The 15200-nt window shown below is 55.2% G+C and overlaps 7 protein-coding genes across 7 annotated transcripts; 4 read left to right on the top strand and 3 right to left on the bottom strand.

Moving 5' to 3' along the window:
- Nucleotides 1–301: 301 nt before the first annotated feature.
- On the top strand, nt 302–2153 carry W97_01989 (uncharacterized protein; the record flags this gene model as incomplete). The annotated part of the gene is made up of 8 exons (XM_007779891.1): nt 302–518; nt 578–659; nt 714–738; nt 792–1070; nt 1131–1351; nt 1400–1613; nt 1663–1848; nt 1902–2153. 8 exons carry the CDS (start codon nt 302–304, stop codon nt 2151–2153), a joined length of 1476 nt encoding a protein of 491 aa, XP_007778081.1.
- A 231-nt stretch (nt 2154–2384) lies between these two features.
- W97_01990 (uncharacterized protein) lies at nt 2385–3036 on the bottom strand (the record flags this gene model as incomplete). Its single annotated transcript, XM_007779892.1, has 4 exons — nt 2385–2491; nt 2543–2718; nt 2781–2907; nt 2961–3036. The coding sequence occupies 4 exons, from the start codon at nt 3034–3036 to the stop codon at nt 2385–2387; spliced, it is 486 nt and encodes a 161-aa protein (XP_007778082.1).
- A 164-nt stretch (nt 3037–3200) lies between these two features.
- On the top strand, nt 3201–4336 carry W97_01991 (uncharacterized protein; the record flags this gene model as incomplete). The annotated part of the gene is made up of 3 exons (XM_007779893.1): nt 3201–3274; nt 3325–3985; nt 4046–4336. 3 exons carry the CDS (start codon nt 3201–3203, stop codon nt 4334–4336), a joined length of 1026 nt encoding a protein of 341 aa, XP_007778083.1.
- A 1768-nt stretch (nt 4337–6104) lies between these two features.
- Nucleotides 6105–9578, top strand: W97_01992 (uncharacterized protein; the record flags this gene model as incomplete). The annotated part of the gene is made up of 4 exons (XM_007779894.1): nt 6105–6696; nt 6801–8542; nt 8595–8901; nt 8950–9578. The coding sequence occupies 4 exons, from the start codon at nt 6105–6107 to the stop codon at nt 9576–9578; spliced, it is 3270 nt and encodes a 1089-aa protein (XP_007778084.1).
- A 744-nt stretch (nt 9579–10322) lies between these two features.
- W97_01993 (uncharacterized protein) lies at nt 10323–11112 on the top strand (the record flags this gene model as incomplete). The annotated part of the gene is made up of 3 exons (XM_007779895.1): nt 10323–10417; nt 10557–10753; nt 10877–11112. The coding sequence occupies 3 exons, from the start codon at nt 10323–10325 to the stop codon at nt 11110–11112; spliced, it is 528 nt and encodes a 175-aa protein (XP_007778085.1).
- Nucleotides 11113–11957: 845 nt separating this feature from the next.
- W97_01994 (uncharacterized protein) lies at nt 11958–12596 on the bottom strand (the record flags this gene model as incomplete). Its single annotated transcript, XM_007779896.1, has 2 exons — nt 11958–12348; nt 12418–12596. 2 exons carry the CDS (start codon nt 12594–12596, stop codon nt 11958–11960), a joined length of 570 nt encoding a protein of 189 aa, XP_007778086.1.
- Nucleotides 12597–13050: 454 nt separating this feature from the next.
- W97_01995 (uncharacterized protein) lies at nt 13051–13430 on the bottom strand (the record flags this gene model as incomplete). Its single annotated transcript, XM_007779897.1, has 2 exons — nt 13051–13276; nt 13381–13430. 2 exons carry the CDS (start codon nt 13428–13430, stop codon nt 13051–13053), a joined length of 276 nt encoding a protein of 91 aa, XP_007778087.1.
- Nucleotides 13431–15200: the final 1770 nt, after the last annotated feature.

Here is a 15200-nt window from a genome sequence, read left to right on the forward strand (position 1 = left end):
TTGGTGAGGTATTCCGATTGCGCTGCTGTCGTCGCACTTGTCGAGGTTGCGATTTCGTTGATTTGGGATGTGCTGCTGGACGGGCGCTAAGTCCTGAAGGGGAGCGCTTAGCGAGGACGTGGGATGAATCTTGGCGCTCAGCACCCCGCCATGCCTTCGATGCCCGCATCCGCATGGCTTGCCCGTACGTCAACTGTCTCCCGCTCAAAATTCTATGCCGATAACTGTGCATATGCGAAGAAAAGCGCCCAGAAAACACGAATACAATTAACACCACCATCTGCGATACGCTGAACGAACCATGACCGACTCTCCAGCCGTACGGATACCGCTGGACCCGCACGAGCAGCCAATCCTCGACAGGCTGCTGAGCATTCGAACGGAACTCGAACTCCTCAAGCAAGACAAATCAACCTACGTGAAGTCGCAGGATGTGATCAACCTCTATAACCAGGTTGTTGATCAAGTCGAGCTGCTCAATGGCATAAGAACGCAGAAACGGCACGAGCAGAATCGAGGTAAAGCCTTGCGCCGGTTGATACGTGGTTCGGCACGTTCGGCTGACAACACTGTACAGTTGATACTGTGCTGGACGACTGCTTCCAGCTCATATCACTTGCGTATCTCACTATAGGAAAGAACAACGAAGCCCCTGCAGTGTAAGATGGTTGACACTCTGATACTGTAATCACCTGACTAACTGTCGGCGCAAGATATTCCGCCGTCTCGACAATAAAAGTAAGCCTACTAGACGCTTCCTAAATTATAGATGGCATGCTCATCATGCGCAGCGCCTCCTCGAACATCTCAGAGAAGCAGCTTTCTTCTCTCCAAAGGATCTCGAATCCATCAGTAGCCGGCTTCAAAACTACCGCGAGGCAGTCGAGAGGGGCAGGGAAACCCACAGCCCCCACCTTCTCCTGTTGGTCGAAGCACGGATAGACATCTGTCAAGACATTCTCTCCGAGCTACAGGATAAGCTATCACAGCTAGACGAGGAGCAAGGCGCGAAGTATGAGAAACTCGTATCTATTCTGCGATCGTTGGCAGGATGCAGCACCAAGTCGAAGGTGAACTTATGATCTGCAGTTTTTCTTAACATCATCCGCTAATGATCTCCGACACATCAGTTTCCTGCCGCGGAAGTGGACGACCTCTACAAGCAGCTGAAGGAGATCGAAGCGAGCCTTGATAAAGACAGCAGACCCACAGCGAAGAGCCCGAGCATAGACGAGCTGGCGCAAAGTCTTCAAATTCAGATGAGGACCCAGAGCCCTGCTCCGTCGGGGCAAAGGCTAGTGAAGGATCTGCTTACCCGGTGCTTCCTGTGGGTTGAGTTAGTGAAGCAAAAGTAAGGCAAGCGCATCATGTGCCGGCTGCACAACTGACGCTCCTCCAGGCAAGGTCAAATCAATGAGAACTTCAGAGATACTTACGAGAAGCTACGTGACATACGGAACCAGCTTGAGAGACTCACCTTGACACAAGCGTGGTCGCTTCGCGAGACGGATCTCTACAGCTTCCAACGGCAGCTCGATAGAGTGGACGAGTCTCGCGTGGACGGCAACTTTTTGGATGCCGAGGGTCGGCCAGCGGATCTTCACGCACAGAGGGTAAGCACTCCGTTCATGGTCAAACAACTGCCAGCTGACGAGGATTTAGACCCTTTTATATTTGCTTCGCAAGAGCTATGCGCTCATATATCACCTCATCATCTCTTCGGCAGCCGTTTCAGAACCCCTACTCCCGATCTACAACCAGTTGACGACGCTGCGAAGATGTCTGGTGGAAGTGAAGAAGTCCGGAGGTGTTTCCTCGCCCCGCGAGCTGTATCCTTACAGCATGAAGGTGCGTATCGGGCCTGTTGGTCGTTCCGTAGCCGTTTGACTGACCGCTCTCAGCTCAACTCAATTGACAACATGCGGATCGATGGCAAATTCATGGTGGGAGATGAAATCCCCGACGGTCAGGCCAACGTAATAGAGTTGCTGGAAGAATGCTTTGAGCTTGCGTACGAGCTTAGAGTACAAGCAGAGGACGAGAGCGAAGAGGAGAGAAAAGACGAGAAGGAGGAGGGGGAAGACGAGAAAGAAGATGATACTGAAGACAAGTCGGACGATGAAGATGGCAGCCTAGCTATGAAGGCAAAGTGAGCTAGAACCCGCCTAACCTCTGGACTTCAGCTGTCTTTCGCGAACACCCGCTCTTGGCGTCCTTTGGTGTCCAGTCTTACACTAGACCAGCGACACCGCTTTTGGCAGGCCCTTGGCATTTCCTCTTCGATTGGGTGGTCTTCACTGGTCCTCAATGTTGGTTGTCTTCTCCAGCTGTACTTCGAGTCTAACTTCCGTTCTGTACATTGAGAGTCTTGCCGTTGCATAGGCTCATTCGGATTCTAGCTGTATACTACTCAGTACGGCCGAAGGATCCTCTGTCACAGGTTCTGGCGCGTCGGCATCCTTGAACGTAAGCCGCTGGCCGTACGATATACCTGACATCGGTCTTAGCAACCAAATCTTGATTCTTGCATACCCCAACTTACACAACTCTTCTCCTGCCTTGATATCTCTGAGCGCCGTGTAAGTCACAAGCGATCGAGCCACGTCTCTTTCCCACCCGACGTTCTGGTCCAATGCATGATTGAACATGGAGCCTAGACCAAGTATCACGGCTTGTGTGTTCGTGAGCTTGCCGTCAGAGTCCTTGGACGGCCAGTTGCTGGCGCAAACGTTAGAACATTAGACACTGGAAGTTCAGGGCATGTTCCTAGTGGGCTATACTATGTGTAGTGATACAGCACGGTGTGCTTTACGTATGTGTCATTCTCCTCAATTCCAAGAACGAGGACAGGGCATGTGTCTATCACTGTCCTCGCAGGAATGTCTTTGCTGGCGAAAACGCCCCGACCTGTTTACCATAATGAGCCAAGCTCAGATCACAACGCGCGGAACCATTGCAACCTTTCGGCGTGTCGGAGACTAAGATCAGGCCTCCGCACCGCTGAAGGGCTATCGGAGCTGAGTTTTCATTGTGCATTGTCCTCGGACTTGGTTGAAACGTGTAACATTCGGACACGATGGGCCTTTTCACAATACCATCAGATGCACGGACGCTCTCACAAGCTTGACCTCGAGTTTCATCCATCGAGCTGCTGCCCCACGTCACTGCCAGTTATTCCTCCTCACACCCGCCTCTCTTCAATGGCGCATCAAAGGGCGCAATCCACATCCGAAGCGCTGAAAGGTCCTCACACCGTGAGTCTCAAAGTGCTACGGTACGACTTCCCTACTGCACCACCCTCCCTCATACTGACAAACCCTCCAGTCTCTCCCGACCCTCCCTAGCAACCCAATACCCCCTCCCCGACGCCTCCCCCTCCACTCCCCTCCACATACCCCCCGAAGCAGCCCTCGCCTACCCCTCCACCACTTCTTCTCCTCTCGACCACTCCACCATCAGTCCCCTCCTCAAACTGCCCGAGTCCTTCGGCTCCGCCTACGTCGGCGAGACCTTCTCCTGCACGCTGTGCGCGAACAACGAACTCCTCGCCTCCGACAACACGCGCGCGGTCAGCGGGGTGCGTATCACGGCGGATATCCAGACGCCGTCCAAGCCCGCGGGGGCGGGGTTGGAGCTGCAGGGTGCAAGTGGAGAGGACGACGCGGACGAGAGCGGGAGCGAGGAGCTGGCGCCGGGGCAGACGCTGCAGAAGATCTTGCGGCATGAGCTTAGGGAGGAGGGGAATCATATCCTGGCTGTTACGGTTAGGTATACCGAGACGGTGCTCACTGGGGGTGGGGGGGAGGGGCAGGGCGCGGCGAGCGGAAGAGTCAGGACGTTTAGGAAGCTGTATCAGTTCGTTGCGCAGCCGCTGCTGAGTGTGAGGACCAAGGCGGGGGAGCTACCGGGGAAGGGGAGGGGGTGGGCGCGGTACGCGCTTGAGGCGCAGTTGGAGAATTTGGGGGAGAGGGCGGTGGTGCTTGAGGTATGTTGCACGTCGAGTCACGAGTCCATAGTCTGGTTTGCTAACAAGGGTTTGCGGCAGACTGTGAGCGTCAATCCTAGATCACCGTTCAAGTCTACATCGCTCAACTGGGACGCATCTCCTCCCGGCGAAGAAGTAGGCCCGTCTCCGATCATCAATCCCAGAGACGTCTTCCAGGTCGCTTTCTTTCTGGAGCAGCAGGGAGGTCTCGCTGGCGACGACGAGAACGCAGCCAAGCTGCGCTCGGGTGACAGACGACTCATACTGGGTCAGCTGTCTATACAGTGGAGGAGCGCTATGGGCGACCGCGGGACGCTGAGTACGGGCTGGCTTACAGGTCGCCAGCGGTAGTCACGATTGTCCGGATGGTTGAGTGGACGTGAGCACATACAAAGCTCCACGAAGCTCGTTACCCATTGTCAGTGCATCTATGCCCTAGATCTAGTATCGTCTAAATCGTCCGGCCGCTTACGACCACTGTGGCACAGCTTCTTTGGGAGGTTTCGATATCAAGCCCGAGCGTTCCAGACCTGGTTGATGGAAGATGGCGTTTACCGCATCAAGCCTGGACGTCACCTAGGGTCGACGGAGACTTCACAGTATTGTAAGGTCTTGGCAACGGTCCGTATTGCAAACCGCAAGCCGCACGTTGGTCAGCAGCTTCGGGATGGACTGTCCGGCTGAACACAGAGCTGAAACAACACGGACACTGCTGGCTCACACATGGTAGATTAGGGGTCTCAGCACCTGTTCCCCACACTGCGGACGAGGCTCCGGAGTCGGGGACGGCAACCGGCCGCTGAAACAGCTGGGGGAGGGTCTCCTGAGCTTCTGCTTCTTGACGGGCGGACAAGTGCTTCACTGGAGGGAATGGAATGGAGATGGAAGGTCAGAGCACCTGAGGCTCGCGTAACTTCAGGGGTGTCGTTCGCGGATCCCTGCCGCCGCCGCCAATCACGATCAGTCGGACCCTGAAAGTACTAGCGCGATCACAGGTTTTAGCCGGCGGTTCCTGTGCCGTCACGGGATATGGCGTCGCGAGGGTCTTCCAACGGTTGAGCTGCAGCGCAGGACGCGGCTTGCTCCATGCATTATTGCGCATTGTTGCGAGGGGAGCCCGCAGCATTGCGCCGGTGGGAAAACGCGACGGGGGCTTGTTACAAGCGTCAAGCTACCAAGCGGTGTTCAGACTTGTTCTAAACCCTGAAAGACGGAGCGTGAGCGTGGAGCGGTCTCGCAGTCTCGCAGCACAATCCGCGTGTGGGATGCCCAAGTGGATAGAGAACCGAGTCATTTGTTGATGCTTCGCTGTGGCCTGTCGTCCCAAGAGACTATTGATCTTCGCTACACACAAGATGGCGGCAGCCCCTGCTTGAGATTTGTTCAGGGACACACCTCGCTCTCAAGTTCCTCCAACCAGGCGCGGTAGGCTCTTGTGTGCATCCGTCGAATGGCGCAAGGCCAGCCGTCTCGCAAATGGCTAGCGGTTGCACCAAACAAAGCTGCCCTGCGCGGACCTCTGTGCGCGCCATGACGCCCCATTCCACTGAGGTTCAATCCAGCGCGATATGCGACGACAGGTCTCCACGAAAGGAGACAGCGCCCTCCAGCGCTATGCACGCTCGGCTGGATTGGCAGCGCTCCCACCGCTGCGTTGCCTGGCGCCTCGCTTGTTTCCTCGACGACCCTCTCCCCGGCCACGTCGCGCGTGGAGGTAAGCCCCAACGGTGAAGCTATTGTCGGTTGCGGCTTGCATATGGACCTTTCAATCTATCTTCAGGAGTAGCTGCCACCACCTGTTTACGCCTTTGCAGCTGGTCCTCGCCTGTAACAGGGAAAGTCTTGAACCTGCCCGCGTCCTGTCGCCGTCACAGACAAAGGACCCTGATCCGCACTGAACGGCCACATACATTTGCGGAACGATTCACCGTAGCACAAGCAAAAGTTAGCAGCCGTGAATCCTGGCACGGAATCATCCCGGCAGAAGAAACATCTTTGACGGCAGTCGATCTTGCGTTTCCAATGTATTGAGCTCGTGGACGGACACGCTCGTTCACTGTGTTCGCTCACACTGCCGCTCTCTTCTCGCCCACAGTCGTTAGTGCTCTGGATGACCACCATGTCTCCCATCCCTACTCCCGCCGAGCTTTCCAGTGTGCCGCTGGCCGACTACTTCTTCATCTCCGGAATCGAATCTTCGCAGGTTTTCGAAGAGCGACCGCAGGCGAACGGGATCGCGCCGCCAACGGTGGATGCCACCATTGAAGAGGACAAGGCGCTGGAGACAGATACGGCTGCACGGCCAAAGTCATCCGGGGAGTTGTCATGGACAGAAGGCACGCCGCGCAAGACGAGGCGCAGCTGCGACCCAAGGAGCTCCATCAGCACAATCCTCAGCCCAGAGCACAGTGCCTCGGCGAGCAACCGGAGCAGCGCTACGATCAGAGGCATACAAGTGGAGTCTACTCCTCTAAGCGACGAAGACTTTGAACATGCCCTTCGAAAGTTCGCCTCCGAGAGGGACTCGTTTCTGGAAGAAATACACTTCAGCGCCGGCACCCTACCTCAGCCAACCCGACCGAAACCGCGCCAGAAGGCACAACGCATTGTCAACGATGATGCTGCGCCAGCGAGGGCCGGAGTTGGAAGCCTCAGGCGGCGGATATCGACCATGGGCGTGCTGAAACGGCAACCCTCCTTGGCACGGCAGTGTAAGTACTCTGTGTACCGACGGTACCTGCGGTCTCAATGTCTATGCTTTGCAGCGCTGCTGCTCTCTCCACCTTGACTAACATGGGCTAAATCTGATATTCAGCTTCAACCCGGACTTCGAAGAGACTGAGCGGCTATAACTCAGTCATCCCCGCCCCCCAACCATTCCACCCGACGCCGAACATGCACCCCCTGAAGCGCCGCTATGAGCCTGTGCTCTTAGACAGGTATCCGCCACGCAACATGGTTGACGGAGTGAAGCGACGGAACCCGTTCCCCGATTATGTCCCAATGTTCGCGTTTCCCAACGACGTCAACGTGGTCTCGTCAGACGAACGACCAAAATCAACGTGGCACGGGTTCGCCATGACCAACGCTGACGGTTCCAAGCTCTACGGCATCTGCTTGACCATGTGGCTACCTCTGAACGAAAAGGCAGCGGAAGAGATTGAGCGTCAGTGTGAAGAGTGGAGAAGGGCAAACATGACGGGCGAGGAGAGGGAGCTTGCGGCTAGCCTTGGGGAACGGCTCGTCATAGAGAGGGCGAAGCTCTCACGGCTCCTAGCAAGGCTTCCCAGCGTCCCTTCAGGGTCGGAAGAACGAGAGCAATTCGAAGACGAGATTAGTGCCGTAGAAGAGAAGATTGGGCTGATGGCTGATCTGCTGAGACCCGTCAGGCACGGTGCTGCATCCAAGATCGACGGTTTGACAGACGGCGATAGCGGACTGTGGATACCGAGAGTATATGGAGTGCTTGGGAGAGATGAGTGCCTGACGAGCTTCTGGAAGGAGTGGCTTAGAGCCGTGGTCGTCCCAATGACCAACGGAGGCGTGCTTAGAGTTCCTCCAAGCTCGCCGAAGATCGGCATGTGGCAGCCTCTTGAGCGTTATGTCGTCAATCTTTGCGCCGAGGCTCCCAGTCCCATCTCATCCATCACTCAAGTTGAAGTCGCCGTCCGAGAGCTTCGGCTATATGCTCGCAAGGAAGCTATCAACGAGATACCTGGATCCCGCAACACCGACCTCTACGGCCTTTTCCGCTCGCTGTCAATTCCGAACATTGTCACCCTCTTCGAGTATGTGCTTTCCGAAGCACGCATTATCTTGCTCTCATCCTATACGAGCATGCTGCATCTTTCTAGCGCGGCCCTCACACACCTCATCTATCCCCTGAAGTGGGCCGGCGTCTTCATCCCTATACTCCCTGCGCGACTCATTCAGGCACTGGAAGCACCATGCCCGTACATAGTAGGTATAGAGAGACGGTACGAAGGAGTCGCACTGCCAGATGACGACTATGTCCTTGTCGATCTGGACCAGGACACGATCGAAAGCGTTACCCGGCCCATGTCCCTTCCGCGCCACCAACGGAGAAAGCTCACAGCATTGCTACAAGCTGCAGCCCCTCATCACAACCGGTATGGCGTGCCTGTGGGGCCTCCTGCATACGCCCAAGAGTCGTTTCCTTATGACGCCTTCTCAACTGAGAACCCTTCCGTGTTCTCCCACCGGACCCCTGCTTCCACGCTGGCCGCCTACGTCAGCCTCAACTCGAACTCGTTCACCACCGTTGGACTGCCAGGCTCGCAACAGCCGGTTTTCAATGCCTTTCTCGAGGAGCGGAACCCTAATAGTCGCGATGGCAAGAGACCGTCTACGAGCTCTACGAACAATACTAACAAGACCGGCTCTCCACCGTCTCCTACAGTATCGCCTGTGTCAGCGGGCTTCCCGTCAATTCCATCCACCCCGGTCTCGCGGAGTGACTCCGGCTACGCATTGCAGGCTACGCTCCGCGAGAAGCGCTCTGCCCACTTCGACACCGCATCCAAGCGAAGTTCATCTGTAAGTTTCTGAAATCGATTGCATGACTACACAGCTAATCAGAGAATCATAGTTTGGATTGGAGAGAATCAACACACTCAGACGACCGAGTCAACCGTTCCTCGGACACTCTTCCAGCGGGTCCACTTCAAGTCTGCTCAGCGCGCATGTCGCCGGATCTCAATACGCACCGTCCGTCTACGCTCAATCCACACTAGCAGCATCGACAATCATGCCGGGCGTGCTGATGCAACCTGTGCGCAACACGAAGACGACGCAGTGGGTTGAGGGTCACTGCTTGCAGTGGAGAGGACAAGACGATCGAGCACCGTGCAATGTCTGCGAAGAGAAATCTGATGAGGGTGTCTTCAAGTGCAGCGGTATGTTCGTTCTATACGGTCACTATGTAATCGCTGACATTCGTTTAGGCTGCAACATGAGCGCTCACGGTCGATGCGCGCCCCAGATCTGCCTGGTTTGTCCTGTGGCCTTCAATGCAGAGCAGGTGCGCGCGGCTTTTGTACGCTGCTTCGCGAGCTTGTTCTACACCTACAGACGCTTCATGCATCAGGCAACCGGGGACAGGAAGAAATCGGGCCTGATCTACCATTTTAATATGGATGGCTTCTTGAAGAGTATGCCTCACGAGAACGCAGAATACACGCAGATGCTGCAGCAAACCCAAGCCTTCAACGAGTTCATTCACGAGCGCGAAACCAAGAGATCCGATGACCCTTCAATTAAGCTTTTTGATCAGATCATCCTATCTAAGAAGAACCGCGGCGGCAGATCCTTCTTCTCCAAATCGAGCACCGACTTCCTCTCCGACACCTCCGACCACCTCTGGCGCACCGCCGCCGCCACACCGCCGAACGCGCGGTTTCCAGGTGACTACCGCGCTATCATCACTAGGATCCCGGCAAAACTTGATCCGACCCTGATGAAGGAACCACGCGCGATACAGGGCGTGCCGCGGATTCCGCAGACCAAGGCGCGCCGGAAGCCGATACCATCGCAGTTGGGGATGAATCCGAAGGTACCGCCTTCGTCACGATGAATGTCGTATGTGGATTTACATTGTACACGCAGAGAGGAGAGCACTGTAACAAAATTCCCCCTCTTAACATTTATTATCGCGCTTGTTCTCGATTTTTTGCTGGTGCATTTCGAGCGCAGGAGCATCCGAGGCGCAATTCGGGAGAAACGAGCTACATGGTGTTTGCATGGTGCGGCGTAGGAACGTCTCTACTTCAGAGTCCCATTGGATGAATGGAGGGCAGGTTGGGTACTCTAGCTGGGCATGCAGTCACAGCGCAATTGAGTGCTGCGGGAGTTCTTGGTGTAAAAACGTGTATGCGAGAGATGGCGCTGGTGGCAGAGACCATTTGGAGTGATTTTGGTACAGAGCGTTTATTCTGCTGTTTTGAGTGAACAAACAGGACGAGTCATCTTTTTCACGCAAGATTGCACTCAAGAGTCATAACACAGACTAAAGTGGACGTCTTCTCTTTCCTGAAATGTAAGCGCCAAAGTATGCCTTCCACACATTGTCGCTGCCACACACAACACAGTTCAATGTTCCCTCTTTCCTTCGTTCGGCTTGGGAACCTCGCTCCTCTCATCTGCTTTAAAAGTCCTTCACTCCTTGATTCCTGTTCTTCCCAGACATCCAATTCCTACACCAGATCTTGATACCTTTCTGCACTCGCTACCTGAATCTACCTACGACTTTTCATCCAGTATCCTCCACAACAGCCTCAACGTACAGCAGAGCCTCTCACAGCAACATCATCCATCCACAATGTCACTCAGAAATACCCTCCCTCTCATCCTCATCGCTCTCACTAAATTCACCAACGCCGCAACACCGCCCGCCTGTCTACTCGACGCAATCAAGTATGTGTTTTATTCCCCCACCTTTCCGCCGCGGGGTCTCCAGCCAGCCTTCTCCGCTATCCCTCTCTTTCTCCCGACCTCCGATCGAGCCCCATCCCCTCTCGCATCACGCACGCACTCTGGCTAACGCGCCCCCCAGCACCCAACCCAACCCCGCGGACCTCCGCCACATCTGCATCTACCGCGCGGCCGAAGTTCGAAACGAGATCGCCAACATCTGCGGCGGCTCCGACACCGACACCGACACCGATGACGAGGATGAGCACGACGAGGCCCAGCGCGCGGTGGCCGCCTTCGAGGAGGTCTGCGGTCCCTTGACCGCCAGCACTAGCACACGTGAGTCTCACCCGCAAACACAACCCCACATGCCTCTCTCCTCTCCTAACCATCGGTCCTGCGATGACGGATGAGGATGTTGAATATCTGGGGATTTCTTGGGCTGATGTTGTCGATGCGCAGTAACTACCTCGACTAGCTCTGCCGCCTCGTCGACGACTACGGACGAGGTCTCGACTACTGCGGCGCCGACGTCCAATACGAGCGAGACCACCACGGCGCCATCGACTACGGAGACCGCGACGCCGACAACAACGGCGGACACGACGGCCGTGCCTACGGCGGCGGCGGCTAGGACCGCATTGGGATCGTTCGGCGCGATTGCTGTTGTGGCGGCGGGGATGGTTGTGCTGGTTTAGATGGGTATGATGTGGAGCGTGTCGGGAGAGGGAGTTGCATTTGTGGCTTGAGACTGTGTTTGGACTGAGGAGGCCTGTTGATAGTCAACAAAGTGTGAGAAATCAACTCGGCCGTGACGAGTTTGTCCTTTCCTGCACGTTTTCAAGGTGTCTTTGGAGTGGATTCATGATGCTGAGGCTGTGCGAGAGGGAGTGCGACTGGCGAGCGGATGGTGCATGATTGTCATGAGGAGAGTTGTGTGAGATCACTATGGGTACAGTTCCCACCATGAAACTCAAGGAAGATCTCGTGGCATTTACGGACCTGATTATTCTGAGCGTTGGGCAAGCATTTCAGTCACAGTCACACAACGCTTTTCAAAAACAACTTGAACACTTTGGGAAACTGAAGCGATACGCGGAAGAGCTGATATCACTCTTTCGGGGAGTAGGCTTCAGATGCGCCGGTCATAGGCTTATGAGTACGAAGAAGTGCCACGGCATGGAAACGAACGAAATACATTCCTATCGACGCAATTCCCTGTTGCTTTGCCGTCAGACCCAGTACGCGAGCAGTCTACCTCGTGAGACCAATGTAAGTTTCGAGCTTCCAATAGTCGCGAAAGAACGAAGGCGACGGAACGCTCAGCGGATTGGGACGTCGAAGTTGCCGAGACTTCAAATTATAGTAATGTGCCTGGTGGAGCGTTCCTGCAAAGGCAGACTGGCAAGTCTACAATTTAGAAGGGGATACGCTACAACCGGCTGTAAAGAGACAGTATCAGATTGCAAGTGTAGCTGCAAGTGTGATTGTTCGTGGTGTTATACCCGTAGGTGGTGTACCTAAACCCTTGCATGACGTTCGGCTACAGATTCTGGGCACCAGGTCCGCGGTTCGACGACGCCAACACTGCGGGCGGCCGCCGTATACCTGCGACGTCGGACCCCGCACCAGTTCGCGACTTGACTTCGTCGATCCGACCCTTGGAGATGCTAATCGCCGGGACGACCCACTCATTACAGCTGCACTTCATGCCCTGCCAGGCGTACTTGCCCACGTTGGTCTTGCACTTGGGACATTCGAGGCGACCGTCAAGTTTTCCTTGCTCGAGCTCCGGCCGCATCCAGGAGAGTGGATCAACGAAGTAGTGCGCGCATAGGGATGCGTCCGCGGGTGGCGGTTGGATCTCGGTCTGGTCACTTTGGAAAGTTCTCGGCTTATGGTCGACGAGAAACCGCGACGTTGCCAGTGTACGTCTACCAATCGTTGTCAGAGCACCCACAGCAAGGCTTCGCAGATTATGCGGGAGAGACCAAGAGGCGTACCTGCACTTGCGACATCGCAGCTCGAAATCTGCTTGCTTCTGGCTGTCCGCGTGTTCGTCTTCGAACCTAATCTTCTCAGCCTCCGGTGCTTGGCCGCAGGCGCGGCTAAGTTCCACTTCGCGCTGATAGACCCATCGCTGATATGCAGGATTCTCCTCTACGTTTTGCGGCGTCTGCATTTGGTGGTAGATTGACAGCTGTTCCACGAACCCCGAATTCGGTTCACACATTGGTCGGGCTCGCCGAAGCTGAGCCAAAGCCTCCGAAGGGCTGATGTGATATCTGGCCATGAGGAAGGCTATGACGACAGTTGCGGAACGCGATTTGCCCATTGCACTGGAAGAAAATATAGTTGGCATCCGGACTCTACTGTGTGACAACTGCCCACCTCAAACGGAACATGCTGTCTGGCCTGCCAAGGGGCAGTGAAAACAACCGGAAACATTGCGGCAATTCCGTGGAGAAGGCAAAATGTCTTCCTCGAGGGAACAGAAGAGAGAAGATAAAGTGTTGGAACACGCAACGACGCTGACAGTCCGCGGAAAAGCCATAAAACGACAAGAAAATACCGAGAGGCCAGGGGAGCTGAAGAATGTGGGAGGAATATGCAGGCTTCAGCTGCACAGGGCTCACTTACCAGTGCACGAGGACGCCGCCACCGCCGTCGAGACCATCTTGTATGAACTTGTTCGTGGAAGGGAAATGCTGCAATAGATTCTCGTCCTCGACATCATCGACTTCGACAACCATGTGCCTAAACGAGTTGAAGAGCTTTTCATCTGGTGTGAACCGTAGTACCGAGAGAACATGTGTTACATCGGCCTCTTTGAGTGCCTCTTTACGGCGCAGAGTGAAGAGCCTACGCTTGTCATCAGCATCAGCTCCATGTTAAGGTTGTACTGGTTCTAGGTCACGGGACAGTCCCGCTCAACGGTGACCGATGTTGCATTTTGCATCACGCACCCACCGATGTGGAGTTTCAACTCCCCCGGGACCTTGTCTATTAGGGCCATCAACTGCTGGACGAATCTCTTGAAAAAACCGACTGGTTGTATTGATTTTCTGATGGCTGATCAGTCCCGACCCGGCTGCTGCAATACTGAGGTCCTCCTTCACAGCCCCGGACCTGGCTGTGCGTCACGGGACCGAAGTTTGAGCGCGCTTGACGATGCTGTGTGAGGCTTGCTTCACGCCGCTGCTCTTGAGTACTCTTGGTGTTATGGAAGCGGCTGCAGAACACCGGGAACACCTGGTACACGCCAAAGATGATTCAATCCTACCTATACTTATGGAGCTGCTTGCATATGGGTTGATTTAATATGGAAGGTTTGCAACGGGTTTTCTACAGCCACGGTTCATGGAAGAACTTCGGCAACTCATCACCATCCACTGACAGCCCTACCGTGCTCTACGATAGTGACGCCGGGGCGCATGCAAGAGCGGACTGTGCTTTTATTCATGGCATCTGCAGAGGTGCCATGGGAGATCATGGCTGAGATCCTTAAGGAGAAGAGTGTTCTGTTCCAACAGCGGACTTCAGCAAGCTCAAGGGATCTTGGCGCGGCCTCTAAGCCCTGCTACCGCCTGAGGATGTGGTGCGACCGTAACTAAACACGTAGTCACGCTCGCGGACGACTTGCCCTGAAGTTATCTAGAAGAACCTGCTGTGTTCAGAGCCACCTCCGCTACTGCAAAGCTGTGAAGCTGTGAAACTGGAACCTGCGTGTTTGCCAGAAGGCGGAGGGCCAACTCGACAAGAAGAAGCAAGGGTGTTGCCAAGGTTGGAACCAGGGAACTCCAGCGCCTCACCTACCCAGCTAAGCTTACCGCCTCTTCAACTAGGAATAAAACTGACAATAATAGGGCGCTGGTCAGTAGACCGAGTGGAGCAAAACACATGAGAACGACAAAAGGCTCCGCGGCCAGCTGATGTGCCTTCCCGTGCACAGAGAGGCGCTGGGCCAGAAGCGGAGCAGAGAGCCCAGTTGTAAGGCTGACCCAGGCGGCGGCAGCGGGAACATGGGGAGACAGCCCCCGTCTTGTCAACGCACCTTCCCTTTCAGCTTAGTGAAATCTGTGCTTCCCTTGACAGCGAGCCCTGTAGCACAACGGTGTCGACGGAAATCCACGGGAGCGGGAATAAGATGAAATGGCAGTGCCTCCGCTCGACTTGTATCTCCTCCTCAACTCGAAGACAGAGTGGGTTAGCGGAACGGAGGTGAGAGCACGAAAGTGCTGATCGGACAACTTCTAACCGTTGAGCCGAAGCAGGCGATCTGTGTCCTTCTGATCACGCTGAAACAGCCGATCGTTTACCTCTGATGGCCGTTCTCCAGACGTCCCTTGGCTATCGGCTACCTTGGGCAGTAATATATGTTAGCTCAGCGTGGGTCGCTCTGGATACCATGTCTCATTCGTCTCTTGCTCCTCTGTTATTGCTGCAGGGTTTTAAACAGCTCGAGCCGAGAGAATGGTTCTCGTGCAAGGATGCAACGCAGGCAAAACCACGCCGACGTTCTGACTACCCAATTTCGGTGGAGACGCTGAGTTCTGCTTAGCCAATCCTATGGCTGTCTCTGGTGGGCGCACTCAATACTTGTATGCATTGGAGCGGGTTCATCAAGGAGACGATCTGCCCTCGGATGGTGGAGACTGCTTTTAACCTCCACTGAAACCCCTCAGCCCTCTGCCCTTATATATGCAGGCCTACGCAATCCGGCTAGCCTACCGCACACCGTTCGGCCTAGATTGATCTTACTCGCGGCTTGCGGGCGCTCTCAGCC

The sequence above is a fragment of the Coniosporium apollinis genome (assembly GCF_000281105.1).
Source record: "Coniosporium apollinis CBS 100218 chromosome Unknown supercont1.7, whole genome shotgun sequence".
Taxonomy (NCBI): domain Eukaryota; kingdom Fungi; phylum Ascomycota; class Dothideomycetes; genus Coniosporium; species Coniosporium apollinis.